We start from the raw sequence: 20,542 nt of genomic DNA on the forward strand, positions 1-20,542 counted from the left end.
CTATTGCGATGGTCGGTTTCAGAGAATTTGCTAAAACCCTTGCTGCTGCACACCTTCCTTCCGGTTCGCTTAACCGGTTATTTTTTGTTAACCGGAGCGGAAACCTCCTAGGTTTTTGTAGATATAATATTAACCGGATCGAACCAACAGATTGATAAGGTCGGTCTCTGTCGGAGTGAAGAAGCAATTCTGTTTTCTAACAATGGCTTCTTGTGTTGTGACGACAAGCAGTTTCTGTACTGTTTCAGATTCTAGTATTCGTTTGAAATCCTCCAAGCTTGTCCATCTGGTTCGTCTCCTTATTTGAAAATCCACTTGTGGTTTTACTTCTGTTATGTTTTAATCACTAAAGCTTTTGAATTTTCGTGTTTTTTTTTGTTTTTCTTTAGAGTAATCAGCAGAGAAGACGCTCTCTTGGGTCACGTGGTGGTTTAAAGGTTGAAGCTTACTATGGTCTCAAGACCCCTCCTTATCCTCTTGTAAGTCTTTAAATGAGACAAGACGCTTTTTATCTTTGTGTTGCTTATGCTTCTTGCAGTTTAGTATGTGTCTCTTGCTTCTGTATATTCTCTAATAAGCACAGAGATTGTGAAAAGTTTGTTAATTTTGGGTGAAAGGTGTAGTGATCTTAGGAAACAAAATTGCATCTTGAGCTTATTAGAACATGTTTTTGTTGAGATTGAATATAATATGTGAATTAGGATGCTTTGGAACCGTATATGAGTCAAAGAACACTAGAAGTGCATTGGGGTAAACACCACCGAGGCTACGTGGACAATCTAAACAAACAGTTAGGGAAAGATGATAAACTCTATGGATACACCATGGAAGAGCTAATCAAGGCCACATACAACAACGGGAATCCTTTGCCTGAGTTCAACAACGCTGCTCAGGTGAACTTTACTTTCTAAGCTGGCTTCTTCTTCTATGTACACAGGCTAATGTTTGTTTGTTTTAAAGGTCTATAACCATGATTTCTTCTGGGAGTCGATGCAACCTGGTGGTGGAGACATGCCTCAAAAGGGTGTTCTTGAGCAGATTGAGAAAGATTTTGGGTCATTTACGAATTTCAGAGAGAAGTTCACTAATGCTGCTCTTACTCAGTTTGGTTCTGGCTGGGTTTGGCTTGTTTGTGAGATAAAACTCTACAAGATTTTTTACTTGTTATAGATTAACTGGAAACTAAAAGAATGACTCTGAAGATGGAAAACTTGATTTTATTTTTGCAGTGAAGAGGGAAGAGAGAAGACTTGAAGTGGTGAAAACCTCAAACGCCATTAACCCACTAGTGTGGGATGATATTGTATGTGAGACAGAGTCTCATTAGTTTTTCCTTGTTATAATGTGATGTTTCCTCTTGATCACATGTATTTTTGTTGTTGTTGTTTACAGCCAATCATCAGCTTGGATGTATGGGAGGTATAATAATACTATCTCCTCTCTTCCATCAAGAAACATTTTGAAATGAATCTTCTAATATATTTCGTTTATCTGCAGCACTCTTATTACATAGACTACAAGGTAACAAGCTAGCTTCAGTTTCAACAGTCTTTTGTTCTTAATGTTCATTCAAGAAAAGGCTGATGAGTGTTTTTTTTACCGGGGGGGGTGGTGGTGGTAGAACGAGAGGGGAAAGTACATAAACACGTTTCTGAACCATTTGGTGTCGTGGAACGCTGCAATGAGTAGGATGGCACGTGCTGAGGCGTTTGTGAATCTTGGTGAACCCAACATCCCAATTGCCTAAGCTCAAAAAAAGAAGAGTTACTCTTTCTCGAGAGTCCATATCCTTACAAAGCTTAGGCAGAGTCTAATTTTTGCAACAGAGGTTCCAAACAAGAAGCAAGTACTTTCTCATGTGACCGATCTTTTTAGCTCATGTAACTGAGAGTCTAATATGCCAGTGTTATTTCCTTAGACAACCAAGTTAAAATAGCTACACTTGTCACCATCTCTTATATGATACTAGGGTTGGCCCGCCCTACGGGCGGGAAGCTATAATAAAAACTATTTATATTATTTATATTAATTTATAAAACATTTAAAAATTAGTATAGAATAAATGAATAAAATTATGAGATAGGGATACAAAATAAATTATAGAATTCTGAGACCATATTGTTATTTTTAATAAACATATTTTTTCTAATAAACATGTTTGATTATATTCGTTAATTATTTCGATGATATTTGTTTTTATTTTAGTTCTGTTGTTTGGTTAATTATATGTGTGAATTATAAATTTTATGGGATCACTTTTTTTAGAAAGTAAGGAGATTGGATCTTAGTATCGTTGCATTTGGCTAAATTTATAATATGATACTTAAAATGGTATAAAAGAGAGCAGTGTTTAGTTTTGATTTATGCTAGAAAGCTAATTTTTTTTTTTTACTTTAATTTATGTACGATCATGTTTCACCTACATATTTTTTGTCTGGTTATTGTATTTTAACTGAGTTCATCCAAACTATGCGAATATTTATTGTTTTATGCTTCTATTTTAATAAAAAAAATTATGGTAGAGTTTTTTCCAATTATTATACCGTATAGATAAATGTCAACGTCATACAAAAATTATTGATGTTTGGCGAAGAAACTGTACCCATATGTCCCTGTTGTCATAAATATTTTTAATAACATAATCATCCAAAGTCTAAAACACAAAGAAAGTATTTGTTACAAGGAAGATAACTTACCACATTAAATTATTTTACCATTTTCTCTATATCTTAAAAAGACTTTGATGTGAAACAATGGATCGACTTGTGCTCGGATTTTTCTTTCAGATTTCAATTTTCCATTATATATATATACTTATTTAATACTATAAACAAACACCATTTAAATATATTAAAGCAGAGATAAGTCCAAATCAGCCTATATCACAATTCACAGCCCATGTATAACACCATATTAGAGAAATGTTTCATTTTGTTCGTCTATTAGTAAGATTTGTAGCATAGAGAGCTTCCTCGTAAAGATAATTTTTTTCCAATAAAGCATTATGTTTACTTTGCTTTTTGCTCTCGCTAGCTCGTCGTTACTTTGTTTGAGCTCAGTTGAGTCATTTTTTTTCTCTGCTTGTAGGACTCTAAATCAATACCAAAATAGCGATTTTTATCTCTATGTAAGGCGTTGACTGGTTATTGAGGGATGAGTTTCTCGTAAACTTGTGGGGTTAGTTGTAGGAATTAAATTCAAGTGGAGCCTCGAAAGGGACTTCGTGCTTCTCTATTTCATCAAAGGTATGAAATTTGGTGTTTCTTTTTAACTTTGCTTTTATGTTGCACACTTATCTCTTGATCGTCTGCTGGGTGTCACTAAAAGTATGAACTTTTCATGGAATATTCAGTTTGTTCAGACTCAAAGGTATGCATTTTGAGTCTGTTTAGGCTCAAGTATAGTCACCAAAGGTTAGTTACTGCGTCCCACAATATGTAAAAATGTATGAATCGAGTTCTGTTTCCATGCGTTAACAATTATCTTATCCAATAGTGGAACAGTTTCCTGACCTGGACTCTTAGCAGACTCGTACACAACATTTTGATTAGAAAACTTTGGCCGAATGAAAAATATCATGACATAAGTAAGGTATACGTTTTTCAAAAAAAGGTATACGTTTATGCTCATTCTCGAGTTATACGCAGAAACGTATGTTTCAATAGTTCTGACTTTTAGTTTGCATTTTATTTCCAGGGCATTTCAACTTCTAGGAGCGTTGATAGCATACTACAGCTTGTTTTGGGTTCTAGTAGTAGGAGAGAATCGGTGAAGACGAAGTAGCAGTAGATGCGAAACTCAGTAGATGCAGATGAGACAACCTTCGTTGTGGTGGCTGAAAATACGGAGAGGAGTAAAACGACGGTGTTACGGCGGCGTGAAGCTTCTCCGGCAAGAATATTTGCTTGATTTACCTCGATCGTCTTGCTCGGCCAGCCTCGTGGAGTGAGATCTTCTTCTTCTGTAATATAAAGCAACTTAATTATGTTTGTGGTGTTAATTGAGGAGCTACACGGTGAGAACTGAGAAGCTGTTTCGAAGAGGCGATGCGAGGTAATGCAAGAAGACGACAAAGGTGATGAGACTTGGAAAAAGCTAGTGATAAGTCGCTCGAAACGCTAGATTTGCCGATTGATTGCCTACGGCTGAGAAGAGAGCGTGAAACAATAAAAATTTATATAGGTATGGGCTTAATAAAGCAAAACACACAGACAAAATATGAAGCCCAACAGATTCTGAGGAAAAAAAAATGAAAACGGGACGTTTAATAAGATGAACACGTGTTGTCTTTATAGAAAAAGAGTTTCCACGTGGACACACAGGAGAGACACCAACAATTTTTTATATATATAGATGTGCTGCACGTGACCGAGAGTAGTTTCTTCTCCTTCCTTGGTCTTCTTTTTATTCATCTCTCAGAATGTTATTTGGCACAATCCTCTTTTTTTTTCTCTTTTTTTAACAGAAAAGGTATAAAACTTTCTTCTTCTTCCTTACATTCGAACATCATCTCTCTCTGTCTTCTTCCTCAGCGTCGCATAGTTTCCTGTTTACACCAATTCGTTTCTCGCAGAAGCTCTCCATCTCCTTTACGTATTTCTCTGATTCTCGGCTCTGTTCATTTCCTCATATCTTATTTTTCTAGCAAGTAAGTTGATTATCTTTGCGATTGTTATGATCAACCAGTGGACACTGTAGTTGTTTTGAATGGTTGCTAAATGTGTTCAAACTGATACTAGGATAACTGTCATAGGTTAAGAGATTGATTTGGATCAAGATCATATTTTTCTTTGGGAAAGTTTCAACACTTGGATCAAGATCATATCCTTCCTGGTACCACAACTTGTTCCTCTTTCATATTCATGCTGTTACATAGATTAAGTGTTTTGGAAACTTCAGGTTTAGTTTAATTGAGTATTCTCTTTTCGGCTAATTCTTTCGCAGGTGGTTATGCAGTTCTTGGATCCATTACTGATAGTAGTACACTATGCATCTACCTCATTCACAGGTCTGCGGTTGAGTCTCGAAATGAATGAGAGATTATCATCACTCTTAATAAAAAGACTTTCTTTGATTAATGAAAAAAATGACACATATCTTCAGTGACACCACGGGGCTTCAGACAGTTATCTTCATTAACCTTCTTCCACACATCAGAATACATTCTAGCCATCGCCATTCACGGACGGTCAGTCAAACGTAACTCTAACCTCACTTGTGATCAGCAAGCACTACGCTTTAGCCATGCTCTTGGCCCTGCTGGAACACCTCACCGAGATTACCCGAACTGAAACAACACGTGTGGGTCAGCAGCTTTGGACTCGTAAGTAATGATGATCATCATCGGCGAAACCATCAGGAAAACAGCTATCATAACAGCGGGGAGATCGTTCACACACTTGATAAAAGACCAACCACGAGGAGCATCACAGGCTACGGTGTGTATAGACTGATGAGGCATCCGAGTTAAGCGGGTTTCTCTTCTGGTCGGTTGGGACACAGGTTATGTATGCTGTGTAATATCCTGTTTCAGCTGTTTTGTTCACGGTTGTGGTGTGGCGGTTTTTCCGATGAGAGGATAGCGTATGAGGAGTAGTTCTGGTATTCCCTTTCTTTAATCATATGTGAGTAGAAGACCCACACAGGCTTTTTTTAACACAAGCAAAGGAAGGAGTATCCACACCTAGAGAGATTCTGCTGTTAGTAATGAGTTAAATTGATTCACACAGATTGTATAACAGATTCAATAACGGTTACAAAAGTTAAATGTTTTTTTTTTAAAGACAAAAAATTAGAACTTTAGACGCAAATTTGGAATTTGTTTAATATTTGATAATTTATATCTGAAAGCCAGAAGGTGGAAGAAGACAAGCAGCAACTAAAGTAAAGGAAGAAAGACAGCAACACATGTCTTCTCTCAATCTCTCAATTCGTTGACTTTTGAGTGTATGTGTGTTAGAGAGCAAACAAAAACAAAGGAGACCGCCATTGTAAGTGCTCAGTGATAAGACGCATCTCCTTTGTTACTAAAATTCCTGAATTGCCCCCATCCACCCGAACATGGAGAGATGAGGAGGATCTTTGCGTCATCTTCACATCATACCTAGTCTTTATTGCCTTTCCTTGTACCACACGATCCGTAAGGCTCATCTAATCTAACAACAACCCCCTTTTAACAGAGGAAGAAGAAGACAGCAGCTGAGAGATTAGATTAGGCCTAATCCTAACTCGGATTCATTTTTGATCCTTCATCTCTCTCTCTGGTGGGTGATGGCCTCGGTCTGCGTTAACGATGCTTTAACCGACGACGAGCTGAGATGGATACTGTCGAGGCTAGACACGGACAAGGACAAGGAAGTGTTCGGTCTCGTCTGCAAGCGGTGGCTGTATCTGCAGAGCACCGACCGGAAGAAGCTGGCGGCGCGTGCTGGTCCGCACATGCTCGGACGCCTCGCCTCCAGGTTCACTCGGATCGTGGAGCTGGACTTGTCTCAGTCAGTCTCGAGGTCGTTTTATCCAGGTGTCACTGACTCTGATCTCGCTGTCATCGCCCAGGGATTCAAGTGCCTCAGAGTCTTGAATCTCCATACCTGTAAAGGTACTTACTTGATTTGGAAACAACAATAAAGTCTTCCTCTTTCTTATCTATTTGTGTTTCATGTCTGATTACAAAGGATGAATCTTTAAGACAGTATAGGTGTTAGATTTCTCTTTATCTGTTTGTTTGTTTGTTTAAGCTAAGTGATTCTAGGATTGTGAGTCTTCTCCTCATGATTAGTCTAAGACCCTCTTCAAAAGAGGGGAACTATGACCTTGTTTTAATTAACATCTCTATGATTGCTTGCCTCTTTGTATTGGTATGGATGTTTTTTTTTGACAAATGGATCTTGTCATGATTGGTTAATATTTGGACTACTGTGAACAGGCATTACAGATACTGGTTTAGCCTCAATTGGACGGTGTCTCTCTCTTCTGCAGTTTCTTGACGTATCATACTGCAGAAAGCTCTCGGACAAAGGACTCTCAGCCGTTGCTCAAGGCTGCCATGATCTGAGAGCATTGCATCTAGCTGGCTGTCGCTTCATCACCGACGAAACACTGAAATCACTCTCCGAGAGATGCCGTGACCTGGAAGCTCTGGGGCTCCAAGGCTGCACCAACATAACCGACTCAGGCCTCGCTGATCTTGTCAAGGGATGCAGAAAGATTAAAGCTTTGGATATCAACAAATGCAGCAACGTGGGAGACGCTGGAGTTTCCTCTGTGGCCAAAGCTTGTGCTTCTTCGCTCAAGACGCTCAAGTTGCTTGACTGTTACAAAGTTGGGGACGAGTCTGTATCCTCCCTGGCTCAGTTCTGCAAGAATCTGGAGACTTTGATAATCGGTGGATGCAGAGACATCTCTGATGAGTCAATCGTATTGCTGGCGGATTCTTGCAGAGACGGCCTCAAGAACCTGAGGATGGACTGGTGCTTGAATGTAACTGACTCTTCCCTTACCTGCGTCCTGAAGCAGTGCAAGAGCTTGGAGGCTCTTGATATCGGTTGCTGCGAAGAGGTCACAGACAATGCTTTCCGGGATTTGGGGAGCGAAGATGTTTTGGGGTTGAAGGTTTTGAAGGTGAGCAACTGTCCCAAGATCACAGTTGCAGGGATAGGCAAGCTTTTGGAGAAATGCAGCTCTCTGGAGTATTTGGATGTGAGGTCTCTTCCACATGTGACGGAAGTTAGATGCAGTGAAGCTGGCCTCGAGTTCCCTGCATGTTGTAAAGTTAACTTTTCTGGAAGTTTAACCGAGCCAGATGTTCTGCTTTGATGCTTGATTATTGCTGTTGGGAAGATTGTCTGTGGTGTGCCCTAAACCCTCTGTGATCTCTCTCTCTATTCACTCTCTGTCACGTGTATGAGTGGACTCATGGCTTATGGTCCATTAGTGAGTCCTTCTCTGAAGCTTTTGTACATTATTGTGCATTGTATAATTGGTTGTGACGGCTCCTTTGATTATTATTCAGTAAGTGTGTGTGTGTGTATTTTTCGTTGGATCTGATATTTGAAGAAATCTGATTCTCTAATGTAATACAATGGAGCAAAGTGTGTGTGTTTGTCCTAAAGCTTTTGTTGTGATCAATGAAGCTTTCTTTGATTTGCATTTTGTTTAAAATGCTAGGAGGAGATCTACATGTATGTATGTTTATAGGATCAGCTAAAATATATATTCACCTCTTGAAAACAATGTGTGTTTGTACAATATAATGTCTGTCTCTTTCTAAGGCTCTCTCCTAATTATTGTTTAGCGCCTGCTCGAGACAATTGAAAGCTTTCTGGTAGCTCAAGAACCCCATGAACCAGAAGTCGAAGCCGTCGACCGTGACTACTTCAAGGTACTTCTGAGATGGCTTCTTTGTGTTCATACTCTGATTCACTCCCTTGATCTTGCACAGAGGGATTGACACTTTGTAGTGAACCCTGGTGAGATCTCCCTGAGGAGAAGCCACTTTGATAGATCTCTCGCTGCAGAAAGCAATCTTCTTTGATGAGATGAAGAGTAAGCCTGCGATAGGACCTGCGGTTGTTGATAGGTAACATTGGTAGGCCTTGAAGAGTTTCTCTTCGTCGTGGACTCTAAAGAGCCTCTTGTAGATCTTCTCTAAGCTTCCCATTTGAATTATCTTAGCTCCTAGAGATAGCTTTCTCTTGACTGTTTCAGTTAGCTTAGGTCCTAAATTGCTTTGATCTTTAGTTCCATTGGTGAAGCTATTGGTTCGGAGAATCGATTTTTTCTTGCTTTGTTCAGACTTCTTGGAAGGAGATGGGATTTGAAGCTTGTTTATGGAAGCTGGATCAGGCAAGGAACCTCCAGGAGCAGTCTTGACTGCTGGTAATGCAAGAATTTGCTGGTGGACTGTGCTCAATGTCATCTTGGAGGATTGAGTAGTGATCTTGAATCTTGAATCTTAATCTTGAGAGATTGTGAGTGATGGTGATGATGAAACCTGTGTGGTAAGATGGTTATTTAAAGGGGAAGACAAAGAGACAAGTGGCAGTTAAAACACAAAAGCTCTGTTGTGACTTGAGGAGCTTTGTGGTAATGGGTGAGTCATGGATATGGGGTCATCAAGTAGCACAGATAAAGCTACTTTCTTTGGTGTTATAAAGCAATGAATGAGAAGAAGATCAAGCATATGCTCTGTTTTTGCTTCTTTATTTTTTTTGCAAGACATGCGTAAATCAAGGTTTTACAATATATTTTAGTTCAATAACTGATTAAATGTGTTAGTATTTTTGTTTGAGTTTGCTTTTCCAAATTTCAAAAACTATTCAGCAGTGCAAAACAGTTTGTAAAATACTTTCAACTAGGTGTTTTACCCGCACATGCGGGCATAATCATCTTACGAATATTTATTATTTTATGTCTTATTAATCCAAAAATCGGCATTATAAAACTCTAACTGGTGAACATGGTGAAAGAAAAAAATTATGGTGAATTCTTTGTTCCTCAAAATTTATACCAGTTATGTTGAAATTTTAGTCAAATTATTGAAAGGTAGATCCCACTTTTTTATTCTAAATTTCCCATGGAAGAATGAATTTATAAGAAAAAATTTCTCTATGCAATTTTGATAAGGAATAAATTGAACAAAAATTCATATTTCTATATTTTTTCAATTCTTCAAATGAAATTTTATTTTTTATTTTGTTTATTTTTTTCATTTTTCTAGTGGTGACCAACTGAAGCTATAGTGTTTCACGGATTAAACTTAAACTGATTTAAATTAAAAGCAAGAAACCTTGTTTTGAACTCAGTCACAAGTTAAGTTATTATTTATGATTTTAAAATAGTTAAATCAAACATCAAATTATTTATATATGTCAAAAAGCGTTCATCAAACTATGTAATTATTATTGTGTTAAAAGTTTTAAAACACTCATATATTAGAAATAGTTTAGAAAATATCTTTATATAAATATTTTTGTTTGACTAATATTTAATTATAAACTGTTTTATATCTTAGTTGTTTAACTTTATAATAAAAAAATATTATTTTCAGATAGCAACACAATATATATAAGAATTCTCTTAATTTTTAAATATATTTTCACAATTTTATTATATTAGTTTATAATTAATTATTTAATATAACATATAAACTTAATATTATTAAAATAAAATGCGTGTTTTATATAAAGAAAAATTAATAAATACTCAGTTAAAAACTAATAATAAGTCAATGACCTATATAAAAGCTTAAAACCTAATAAAATATGACAAATAAGAAAATAATTTTTTTAATATAACATACATATTTAAATATTATTAAATCAAAATTCGTTTTTAATTATATATAAAATTTATTACGGATATTTTTTTAAATTAATAAATTAGTGATTCAGCTAAAAATTATTAATAAATCAATGACTAAGCTAAAACCTAATAAAAACATGATAAATAAGCAAAATTGACTAAAATCATGGAAAACATGACAAATAAGCAAAATCAAAATAATTATATATCGAATTACATATTTTATAGTTATCTTATTTAAATTAATAAATTATAGACACTCAACTAAAAACTATTAATAAATTAATGATTCAGCTTAAACATAATTAAAACATGACAAATAAGCAAAATTACCTATAATCATGGAAATCATGACAAATAAGCTAAATCACTTCATAAATAATAGTATAGATAGATAATTTCTCTTAAAATTTTGTAGATGTTAATTTTATTTACAAATTGATTGATCGTTTTATATATCAAAATCACATGTTAAAGTTATACGTAAATCTGGAAGTCTCTTAGTCTAGTGGTTTAATTAAGGATTTATTAAAGCTTCTACACCATGAGGTCTGGAGTTCAAATCTCAGAAAACGCAAATTATGCAGATTATGAAGAAATTAGTTACAAGAGGTTTTCAGTATGGTACATGGCGTATCATCGAAAATAAAGTTCATAGGACAACTCAAAATGATGCAGTGAGACATGCATTCTCATATGATGCTAGAATTGTCGGCTGTAAAATCGTCTAATGTAATATTTCTCATCGTTGTAATAGCATAATTAATCAGACGTTTAAAAAAAAGTTATACGTAAAAATAATATTAAAATTAGAGATCCAAAAAAAGTTAAAAAAGAACCCAAAAAAAAGTTAAAAAGAAAGAAAGATATAACCACACGGTGTTGACAAAAAAAACCACACGGTATGACGTTAGTCTCCGACAAGCTTTTTTTTAATCACTACCTACAAGTTGGCCAAACATCAACCTTTTTTATTTTATCACTACTTTTCTTACCCTAAGTTTTCATTTTTGAAAAGATATCTAAATATGTATAGAAGATACGATATGTTTCCTGATTAATCGGAACATGCATGAAAGAAGAAAATATCAAATCAAATAGTACGTAACGCTTTACGAAACTGTGGAGCAAACTGAGTCATGCAGAAGGGGACGTTGTGTGTTGGGTAGGGATGTTAATATGGGTTTTGTTCTGTAGGGTTAGCCCAGCCCGCATCCATTTTTTTAACCCGAAGCCCGTTACATTTTATGTGGGTTAAAATAGGGCCGTCTAATATAACACACGGGCTAACTCTAAAACCTTTTTTTTTATGAAAACAAATCACTGAAAGGCGTTGTTTTAATTTTTTTTCTCCAGTTCTTCATCTTTCCTCGACGATTCTAAATCGAGAGTTCCGCTTCATGTGATTTCATTTCTTCTCCAGTTCTCCATTGCCTGATTGTAATCCGGAGACACGATTTCGTCTCCAGTTCTCCAGTCATCGCCCTCCTCTCTCGCGATCCTCTGTGTTGTGTCCGTCGAGCAATCTCTTCTTCTCCTTGACATCGGTGAGAAAATCGATATAGGGTTTGTGGGTTTGTTGAAATCGATCTCCAGGGTTTGTTGGTCTGTTGAAATCGATCTCTAAGGTTTGGTTATGTTTAGAGTTTGAGACTGATGTATATGTTTGAGTTTAGTCTTGTAGCAACGAGTGTTGTATGTTGATGTGTATGTTTGAGTTCAGTTGATGGAAGCTTTGTTTATCTCTGTCTAAGCTATGTGATAATGAATTGGTTTAGTCTTAGTTTAGGTTTGTTCTGTGACTAGCTTGTAACTTCTAGTCTGCTTTACATGATAGCTTGCGTAGAGTTCCAAGATAGCTTGTGTGTGTTCTGTAAACAAGTTTGTGAAGTTCAGTGAAGGAAACACATTACATGTTTAGATCCTTTCCTTTCAAGTATTGTGTCTGTACGAATATTTCCTGAGACATGAATGTTACATAGTAGCAGCAGCCATGATAATATTATATGAGTGTATATTACATAGTAGCAGCAGCCATGTTCAGCTTTAGCTCTTGTAAACTGTATGAGCTAACTGTTTTGTTATCTTTTATTACAGTATAGAGTTCACAGATTTGCTTATTTGATGCTGTTGCTTTACTTATTTGATGCTGTTTGATTGCTTGTATGATGTTTGTTTGACAGCTTTACATGACTGCCATCTCTCTTGTTTTTGCAGAGTGGAGTCACGTAGCCAAGTTTGGAGCTTGGAGGATACATGTAATTTTAAAGTCTTCACGAGACTTGTAGTGAATTATATGAATAAAAATATTTAAACTTTTTTTTTTTTTTTTTTTGAATTTGGAGACAAAAATGAATTAACACTTTTTCTATTTATATAATAATATCTTGAGTTTTTAAATATATCTTGTCTTTCATAAAAATTAATGGGCTAACCCTGTACCAGCCCTAACCCTGTAACTAAAACAGGGTTAAAATAGGGTTGGGTTAAAATAGGGTTGGGTTTATATTACACAAGAGAGGGTTAGGCCCTAACCCTGTAATTAACATCCCTAGTAGGGCTGGGCAAATAAACCGAACCCGATAACCCGAACCGAATCCGATCCGATAAAAATGAATCCGAACCGATCCGAACCCGACGTAAATACCGAATGGATCTTGTTTTGTGGTATTTCGGGTTATGGGTATTATCCGAACCGAACCCGAATCTAAATGGATATCCGATAGAACCCGAAACATTCAAAACCTCGAAAAGATCTTGTACCAAACATGATCTCAATTCCTAATATGTATCCAAAATATACTAAAAATATTGAACATCTTAAGTACTTATCTATTACATGAAGGTTGGTGGTTCTATTACATGAATGTTGGTGGTTCTAGTACATGAAGGTTGATGGTTGAAGATGACCGTTGAATCTTAAGTATTTAGATTTGATTTTGTTTTCGTTAAACAATGTTTCTCAACTTGGTTTTCGTTTTATGATTTTATTTATTTGGTTTTCTTTTTATCAGTAAATATGTTTACTTTTCGTTTGATTTTGAATGATCATGGTTGATGTTCCTTATTTTTGAATCGATTTTACTTAAGTTTTGGTTACAAAATAAGTACGAATCAAGTATTTTAAAACTGAAGAAGTGATTTTACTCATGTTTTGGTTATAAAATAGGTAAAAATCAGGTACTTTTAAACCGAAAAACCGATTGGGACCCGAACCCGAAAGTATATTGGATTGTGTCGGTTCTTTGAAGATTTACTAACCCCGACCCGAACCCGATAGAATCCGAACCGGTCCCGAACCGAACTTTCATATAATCCGAATGGGGCTGATTTTGATAAACTCGAAAAACCGAAACCCGATTGGATAAAACCGAAACCCGATTGGGACCCCGAATGCCCAGGCCTAATCCCTAGTGTTGGGGGAGGGGGGCTTTGGAAGCTTTCTGCGTTGGCATTGTGACCTTATGATGCCTTCATTTCTTTAATTTCATACTAAATAGAAATTTGTTACCATTTTTGGTTTCCGTAAATACTATATATTTAGACTAATTAATTAACTAACAAGTACGTATAACCTTTTGTTGAATGTTTTCTTGCACGTTCACTCCGACTTCTTTCTTTTTGAGGGGTCAAATAGAACTTTCTTGCCATGAAGCTATAGAAGCTTTGAGTTTCTTATGGAACAAACTTCGTTAACTATTGGAATCTTACTCAAATTATTTCTGAACCCTATTCAAAAATATTAACTGTATAATTTAAACAAACAATGATGTAGTTTTTAAAGTTAATAATTTCATATATATAATATATTGTTGGTATGTGATCTAAACTTATATTTATTGAGCATTGTAACTTAGGTGGTTAAATCTGTTACTTAGGTTAGTTAGGAGTCGGTTAGACCGGTTAGAGTTTGTTTAGCTGGTTTAACACTTACTTTCTTGTTAGGCTTGTAACCCTTTGGTTCATATAAAAAAGGGATTAGATAAAAGAGAGTAAGCTAGACTCATTGCGAAACAGAATCAGAGAAATAGAGAGAGACTACGGATACTCCTTGTTCATCACCATCTCCGATTTGCGAGTGGTGTCCTTTGTTCTAGTGGATTTGCTAGACTGAGTCTGGCTCCAGGGATTAGTTCTCCATATCGGAGAGATACCCTGAATTATCAATCTTGTATTTCTCTATTGCTTTCTTGTCTTTATTAGATCGGTTTGATCTTGAGTGATTGTGAGGTTAGAGAGTATGATTTGATTCCATGTTAACGGAGGATCGATTCACCTCGAATCGATTCAGTGAGTTCTCAACATATATATATATATATATATATGTTTACCATTTTTTATAAAAAAAATTGCAAGTCCAAAACTTAGAAATATATCTAGAATCTTAAAATTTTACCTATACATTTATTTTTAAATTTAATTTTTAGAAGTTTAATTTGTTCGACCACTCCAATTATACATGTTAAAAACGTCCTTGTTATTAGGAATGGGAATGGCTATTAAATATTGATTTCACATTGGAGCTCAACGCATCATTGTGGATTAAGGAAAATAGATGATGCAAGTAAATATATTCAATCTCATGCTCTTGTCAACAATGAATATAAATAACAAAAGGAGAGTTATAAAAGAGTTTGTACAATATTGTCTGAATTTTCTAGGCTCTATCCTAATTAACATTCTTGGAATGAAAAATATGTTAAATTAGAAATGAAATATTTCCTCTTCAACCTTCGGCTTGTTATTGCTCGAGAGAAAGCGCTTGCTCAAGACAATTGAATGCTTTCTGGTAGCTCATGAAGCCCATGAACCAGAAGTCAAAATTATCGACCGTGACTACTTCAATGTATTTTTTAGATGGTTTCTTTGTGTTCAGACTCTGGTTCACTCCCTTGATTTTGCACAAAGGGATTGACACTTTGTAGTGAACCCTAGTGAGATCTCCCTGAGGTGAAGCCACTTTGATAGATCTCTCGCTCCAGAAAGCAATCTTCTTTGATGAGATGAAGAGTAAACCTGCGATGGGACCTGCCGTTGTTGATAGGTAACATTGGTAGGCTTTGAAGAGTTTATCTTCATCGTAGACACTAAAGAGCCTCTTGTAAATCTTCTCTAAGCCTCCCATTTGAATGATCTTAGCTCCTAGGGATAGCTTTCTCTTGACTGTTTCGGTCAGCTTTGGTCCTAACTTGCTCTGGTCGCTAGATCCGTCCGTGAAGCTATTGGTTCGCTGAATCGATTTTTTCTTGCTTTGTTCAGATTTCTTGGAAGGAGATGGGATTTGGACCTTGTTGATGGAAGCTGGGTCAGGTAAGTAACCAGCAGGAGCAGTCTTGACTGCAGGGAATGCAAGAACTTCTTGGTGGACTGTGCTCAATGTCATCTTGGAGGATTGAGTAGTGATCTTGAAAGATGGATAGATTGTGAGTGATGAAACCTGTGTGGTGAGATGGTTATTTAAAGGGAAAGACAAAGAGACAAGAGGCAGTTGAAACAAAGCTTTGAATCGTTGAGTCTTGAGACCTTTATGGTAAAGTATGAGTCATGTATGGGTCATCAAGACACACATAAAGCCACTTTCTTGGGGTTAAAGGCAATGAGAAGATCGAGCATATGCTCTATTTTTCTTTATTGTTTTAGAGGAAAAAATAATCATATAGTTAAAAAGATTTTTTTTTTTGGTGTAATATAGTATAGTTAAAAAGATACATAAACATATAAATAAATAAAGGGTTTCAAACTACCAAATCCATGTAAGGACACAACTGGTTAAGTAATATCAAGAACTGGTTAGGTGTTTAAATTTTTGTTTGCGATTTTCAAATATCAAAACAACTTCGGAGTGCAATTTTGTTGATCTTCTTCAAATGTCTAGAAACGTTTAATTTTCAATTTAAGAATTCATTCAAATTGATGATGAAAATCACAATTTAAACTTATAAAGTTTTGATATTAGAGATGCCATACAAGATTTTTGTAAAGGTTTTTAAAAAGAAAGATGATAACTCGGATTGACGTTAGTCTCCAATAAGCTTTTTACCTACAAGTTGGCAAAATAGCAAGCTTTTTTTTTACTTTTCTTTTCTCCTTTTCTAGTCTGATTTTATTTTTTTTCACATATATGTATATGGGATAAGATATGTTTCCTAGTTAACTGGAGCATAAAACAAGATAAAGTAAAATCAGATATTACGTAACACTTTTTAATAGGTTAGAGCAAATGGAGCCATGCAGAAGGGGGACGTCGTGGCTTTGGAGCTTTTTGCGTTGGCATTGCTACTTTCTGATGCCTTTATTACTTTATTTTATGCTATGATAAGAAAGATCGGTTATAATTTATATATTTCATATAAAGAAGCATGAAAATAGTAAAATAAAACATACAAAATGTTTCATCAATTCGTCACCCATGTGATATTCACATGGTGTATGTACCATATATAGTTAATGAATATATGTGTTTCAAAAAAAAGTTAATGAATATATATTTAATTTATTATTAGAAATATGCATGACGAAACTTAGCGGACATTGTATTTAGCTATAGATGATTATAAATACATGAATTTCGGAAAGTATAAAAGGTGAATGATTAGTTAGTTGTTAAGACATATATGATTCGGTAGTTGTTGTTAACACTTTTAATTCAAAGAAGGAATATATGTCACAACGACATCTAAGATGCGAACGTATATTTTTATTTGAAGTGGGTAGTGTCGATTCTGCCTAACCGTGGATAATATTTGATGTCTTATCATAAGAGTAAACTTAATATATTTTTTTCTCATTGTTGAGTCGTTGTATACAATATTTGGACATCAAATGATCGACAGTGATATTCTTCGATATTGTATAATTGATTAAAATAGTCAATATTTATGCATTACCTTATCCATCCCATGCATTGATCTTGTATCATGTATATTTTCAACTATATATTTTCAAACCATTCAGTTTCGAGCTTTATAGTCTTCATCATTTTCGGGGTCCATGTCCGTAGTCGGATAAGATATTTTGACTATATAATATACGAGCAATCGAATATGTATGTCGACAGGTAAACTTGGTGAGGACTGGGGAAATAGTTGATTGGTCAAAGAAAAGATACAAATAGATAAAGGTGAAGAGAAAAAGAAGATCATAACAGAACATGACGGGTCACGTTCAAATATGCAATTGTTAATATTTTCCGACGTGTGTGTGATGTAATTTGACATTATTAACAAAAGTTTATAAATTAAAAAATCAAAAGTAAGAAATGTGACGTGAGAGACAATTTGCCTTAACATGAAAGAAATATTTGGTCATTGGAGGATGGTTTCAGGCATTTTTTTCGGCACGTAAATGTGCCATGCACTCCCGCTTGCGCATTGTCATCTCCACGTAGATATCCTTAATTACAATTTTTTTTTGAGAAATTCTCTATGTTATATTTTTTTAATTTATTTTCACAAAATAGTCATTAAACAAAAAAATGACCATAAATATTTTTATTAGAGTGTAAATATACATTTATACCCTAAGAATAATTAATTTAGAAAAGTTAAGAGGTAAGTTTTCTTTAAAAAAAAATAAATATGAAATTTTTTGAAATAAAATGAATTATTTTGGTCATTTTAAAGGGCTATTTTAGTGATAAAAACTTAAAAAGACTATTTAAAAGAATTACTTTATTTTTTGATAAAAAAATATACATTAACAGAAACCAAAAAATTATATATTTATAAGTCTATAACTATATACGTTGAAAAAAGAAGTCTATAACTATATACACTATATTCCCTTTGTCGTATCATAATTTCATAATCATAACTAAACACTTAACAGAGGTATGTTTCTGTAGTCTTTATAGTGCAATTCTTAACATGCGAAACAATATAAAAAATGAATGAGTATTGATAAATAAAAATAAATTTAGCAAAAAAAAATGATCATAAATATTGTTTAAATCCAATAATATTTGATATTCATTGCTCTAGATCATTACAATTGACTCGTCTGGTTAACAGAGTGAACTCATCGTACTTAGCTTTTATCTAATAGTTTATGTTTTACCATATTATATACTCAAAATGAAATAACTCAAATGGTGCCATTGAAAAAACGAGTTCATGCGTCTCATTTTTCCAATAAACCTGACCAATTAGTGGGACAAAAAAGAGAAAATTAACATCGGCATGATGATAATTAAAAGCGTGTCTAGAAACAGAGACAATGCGTGTGAGAGAGGAAAGTGTCATTTCTGGTGGAACATTGGAAGTAATAGAAGATACGATATGTTTCCTGATTAATCGGAACATGCAGGGAACAAGAAAGTATCAAATCAAATATTACGTAACGCTGTATGAAATTTTGTCATGCAGAAGGGACGTCGTGTGGCTTTGGAAGCTTTCTCTGTTGGCATTGTGACTTTCTGATATCACTCAAATTATCATAAAGAGTGTTACTCTCATCAAAAGAGGTTGAATTATAGTACTTAAGGATCGAATCCACAAGAAGCTAAGAAACCGATTAGATCTAATAGTTATATGATTAAGCTAGGCTAATAGGTTTTAAAGCAGTAAAATAAATATAGCAAACTAGAAAGCAGTAAACAAGATGAACAAGATAATTGTTCAGCTTGGCAAGGGTTGTTTGATGGGAGGATTGTTGCTAGATCTAGGGTTTCTATTCAGGTGTTGGAGATTATAATATCTATAGATGCCTAATTGTTGCATGCATGATATGTTAGAGCTCAACCGCTTAACTCAGTGATCAGCTGTCGCATGTTTTACTGGTTAACAAGCTAGATCTCGTGTCTCAACGGTTAGTATGTTGACACGAAAGAGTGTCGGTCGATGGTCCTATTGGGACATCGACCGATACACCTTTGCCTACGTCGACCGATAGTCAGTTGAGGACATCGATCGACGGGTTCTGGCCAGGCCTATGCGCGAGTATGAAATGCCCTATTAAGATACTAAATTGGCGGTTAGCCCTCTAGCAGTCCTAATATGATATATAGATGTCATGATGGGATAACAAGGGTGCTTGAGTATGCAATCCTATGATCAAGTTCTAGTTAATTACTCTAAAACAAGCAATGAATACAAATCTATCATGAATATCACAACAAGGCAGATCTATAGTTTGGGGCTAATCCCACAAACATATATGAACCCTAAACCTAACAGGAGGATCTACTCAGAAATGAAAACAGAAATCATAGATGAATAGATATAAACTGAAATGAAACAGATCAATAAAACCAATGGAGTTCCAGGAGGACTCTGATAGGAGTTCCTCCCTTCTCTCCTAAGAGAAACAATAGAAAATGAAAGTGTGTAGAAAGCGTAGAAAGCGTGTAGTCGTCAACAATGGCTTAGAAATAACATAAATAGGATTTCTGGTCGTCCAAGGGCATTCTGGTAATTTGTGGCTTATGGGCTTCACGCAGTCATAAAATATACAAGGCACATGATCTGGGATCTCCATCGATCGACGTGCAGAGTGCTGCATCGATCGACGCGGCTTCCTCTTCTCGGCAGCTTCCTCTCGCGAGGCAGACTGACCACTCTTCAGTAAAATAGGCATAACTTCCGCTACAGGATGCTGATTGACCTGAGACCGGTGGAATTGGAAAGCTAACTCAAAGCTATATCGTGTGTAAAAATATGGGCTCAATCTAACAGTCGGAAGGTCTCCATCCATAGCTAAACATCTGACGCGTCTGTGTAACTCTGCACCTCCAAAGGCTCCAAAAGACTCCAAAATCACCATATTTCTCCTAAACGTCCATGAACCTGTAAATACTCTAAATAGACTCCAAAACATAATAATTGTATCTTAAAACACTTTAAAACACTTATAGACCATGATTAAAAATGGGTAAAATATATGGTCTATCACTTTCTGATGCCTTTATTTCTGTTATTTCATACTAAATTAATAAAAAATTAATTACTATCCTCCGTAAACATTCAGACTAATTAATTAACTAAGAAGTACTCCCTCCGATTTGATTTAATTGTCGTTGTATAAAAAGAATAAAACTTTCTTGCCATGAGCTTCAGAAGCTTGAGATCAGTTTTGAGTTTCTTCTGTAACAATCTTGTTGGTTGACTTTAGGAATTTTATATAGGCCTCAAGAACTTATGGCCATATTTGCTCAGTTATTAACAGTGTTTTCTCAAACTAATTCAGAGCTTTGTTTAAAAAGTATTATTGGAGGGGGGGGGGGGGGGGGGGGGGGGGGGGGGGG

The 20,542-nt window shown here is 35.3% G+C and overlaps 5 protein-coding genes and 1 long non-coding RNA gene across 7 annotated transcripts; 4 read left to right on the top strand and 2 right to left on the bottom strand.

Moving 5' to 3' along the window:
- The first annotated feature begins 47 nt into the window (after positions 1 to 47).
- On the top strand, positions 48 to 1,958 carry LOC103874199 (superoxide dismutase [Fe] 3, chloroplastic). Of its 2 annotated transcripts, none has more exons than XM_009152614.3 (8): positions 48 to 289; positions 390 to 479; positions 702 to 893; positions 961 to 1,132; positions 1,230 to 1,303; positions 1,393 to 1,419; positions 1,498 to 1,521; positions 1,622 to 1,958. In XM_009152614.3, the coding sequence occupies exons 1-8, from the start codon at positions 203 to 205 to the stop codon at positions 1,745 to 1,747; spliced, it is 792 nt and encodes a 263-aa protein (XP_009150862.1). In that variant the 5' UTR covers positions 48 to 202; the 3' UTR covers positions 1,748 to 1,958. The 2 variants fall into 2 exon arrangements, with proteins under 2 accessions (XP_009150862.1, XP_033129538.1); XM_033273647.1 differs by having other exon boundaries at positions 165 to 289; positions 399 to 479.
- Positions 1,959 to 4,558: 2,600 nt separating this feature from the next.
- LOC103874203 (protein-S-isoprenylcysteine O-methyltransferase A) lies at positions 4,559 to 5,805 on the top strand. Its single transcript, XM_018659693.2, is given in 11 exon segments — positions 4,559 to 4,648; positions 4,754 to 4,833; positions 4,945 to 5,008; positions 5,104 to 5,183; positions 5,185 to 5,279; positions 5,281 to 5,326; positions 5,328 to 5,405; positions 5,407 to 5,435; positions 5,437 to 5,465; positions 5,468 to 5,571; positions 5,573 to 5,805. Coding segments are annotated over 9 exon segments (543 nt in total). The 5' UTR covers positions 4,559 to 4,648; positions 4,754 to 4,833; positions 4,945 to 4,950; the 3' UTR covers positions 5,597 to 5,805.
- Positions 5,806 to 6,065: 260 nt separating this feature from the next.
- LOC103874209 (F-box/LRR-repeat protein 2) lies at positions 6,066 to 8,110 on the top strand. The gene is made up of 2 exons (XM_009152621.3): positions 6,066 to 6,598; positions 6,926 to 8,110. The coding sequence occupies exons 1-2, from the start codon at positions 6,271 to 6,273 to the stop codon at positions 7,813 to 7,815; spliced, it is 1,218 nt and encodes a 405-aa protein (XP_009150869.1). The 5' UTR covers positions 6,066 to 6,270; the 3' UTR covers positions 7,816 to 8,110.
- An 83-nt stretch (positions 8,111 to 8,193) lies between these two features.
- Positions 8,194 to 10,004, bottom strand: LOC103874208 (putative GEM-like protein 8). The gene has a single exon (XM_033273656.1). The coding sequence runs from the start codon at positions 8,915 to 8,917 to the stop codon at positions 8,279 to 8,281; it is 639 nt and encodes a 212-aa protein (XP_033129547.1). The 5' UTR covers positions 8,918 to 10,004; the 3' UTR covers positions 8,194 to 8,278.
- A 564-nt stretch (positions 10,005 to 10,568) lies between these two features.
- On the top strand, positions 10,569 to 12,702 carry LOC103874207. Its single transcript, XR_001959004.2, has 2 exons — positions 10,569 to 11,930; positions 12,520 to 12,702. It is a non-coding gene; the product is annotated as an uncharacterized LOC103874207 (long non-coding RNA).
- A 2,142-nt stretch (positions 12,703 to 14,844) lies between these two features.
- On the bottom strand, positions 14,845 to 18,665 carry LOC103874206 (GEM-like protein 7). The gene has a single exon (XM_033273655.1). The coding sequence runs from the start codon at positions 15,683 to 15,685 to the stop codon at positions 15,044 to 15,046; it is 642 nt and encodes a 213-aa protein (XP_033129546.1). The 5' UTR covers positions 15,686 to 18,665; the 3' UTR covers positions 14,845 to 15,043.
- Positions 18,666 to 20,542: the final 1,877 nt, after the last annotated feature.

This window comes from Brassica rapa, chromosome A06, assembly GCF_000309985.2.
Source record: "Brassica rapa cultivar Chiifu-401-42 chromosome A06, CAAS_Brap_v3.01, whole genome shotgun sequence".
Classification (NCBI taxonomy): domain Eukaryota; kingdom Viridiplantae; phylum Streptophyta; class Magnoliopsida; order Brassicales; family Brassicaceae; genus Brassica; species Brassica rapa.

Excerpts from the sequence above, each read along its gene's own strand:
- LOC103874199 (XM_009152614.3), top strand. The coding sequence starts at position 203 with ATGGCTTCTTGTGTTGTGACGACAAGCAGTTTCTGTACTGTTTCAGAT. Across the intron at positions 480-701 it reads AGACCCCTCCTTATCCTCTT|GATGCTTTGGAACCGTATAT; the intron begins GTAAGTCTTTAA and ends TATGTGAATTAG. Across the intron at positions 894-960 it reads AGTTCAACAACGCTGCTCAG|GTCTATAACCATGATTTCTT; the intron begins GTGAACTTTACT and ends TTTGTTTTAAAG.
- LOC103874206 (XM_033273655.1), bottom strand. The coding sequence starts at position 15,685 with ATGACATTGAGCACAGTCCACCAAGAAGTTCTTGCATTCCCTGCAGTC.
- LOC103874208 (XM_033273656.1), bottom strand. The coding sequence starts at position 8,917 with ATGACATTGAGCACAGTCCACCAGCAAATTCTTGCATTACCAGCAGTC.
- LOC103874209 (XM_009152621.3), top strand. The coding sequence starts at position 6,271 with ATGGCCTCGGTCTGCGTTAACGATGCTTTAACCGACGACGAGCTGAGA. Across the intron at positions 6,599-6,925 it reads GAATCTCCATACCTGTAAAG|GCATTACAGATACTGGTTTA; the intron begins GTACTTACTTGA and ends TACTGTGAACAG.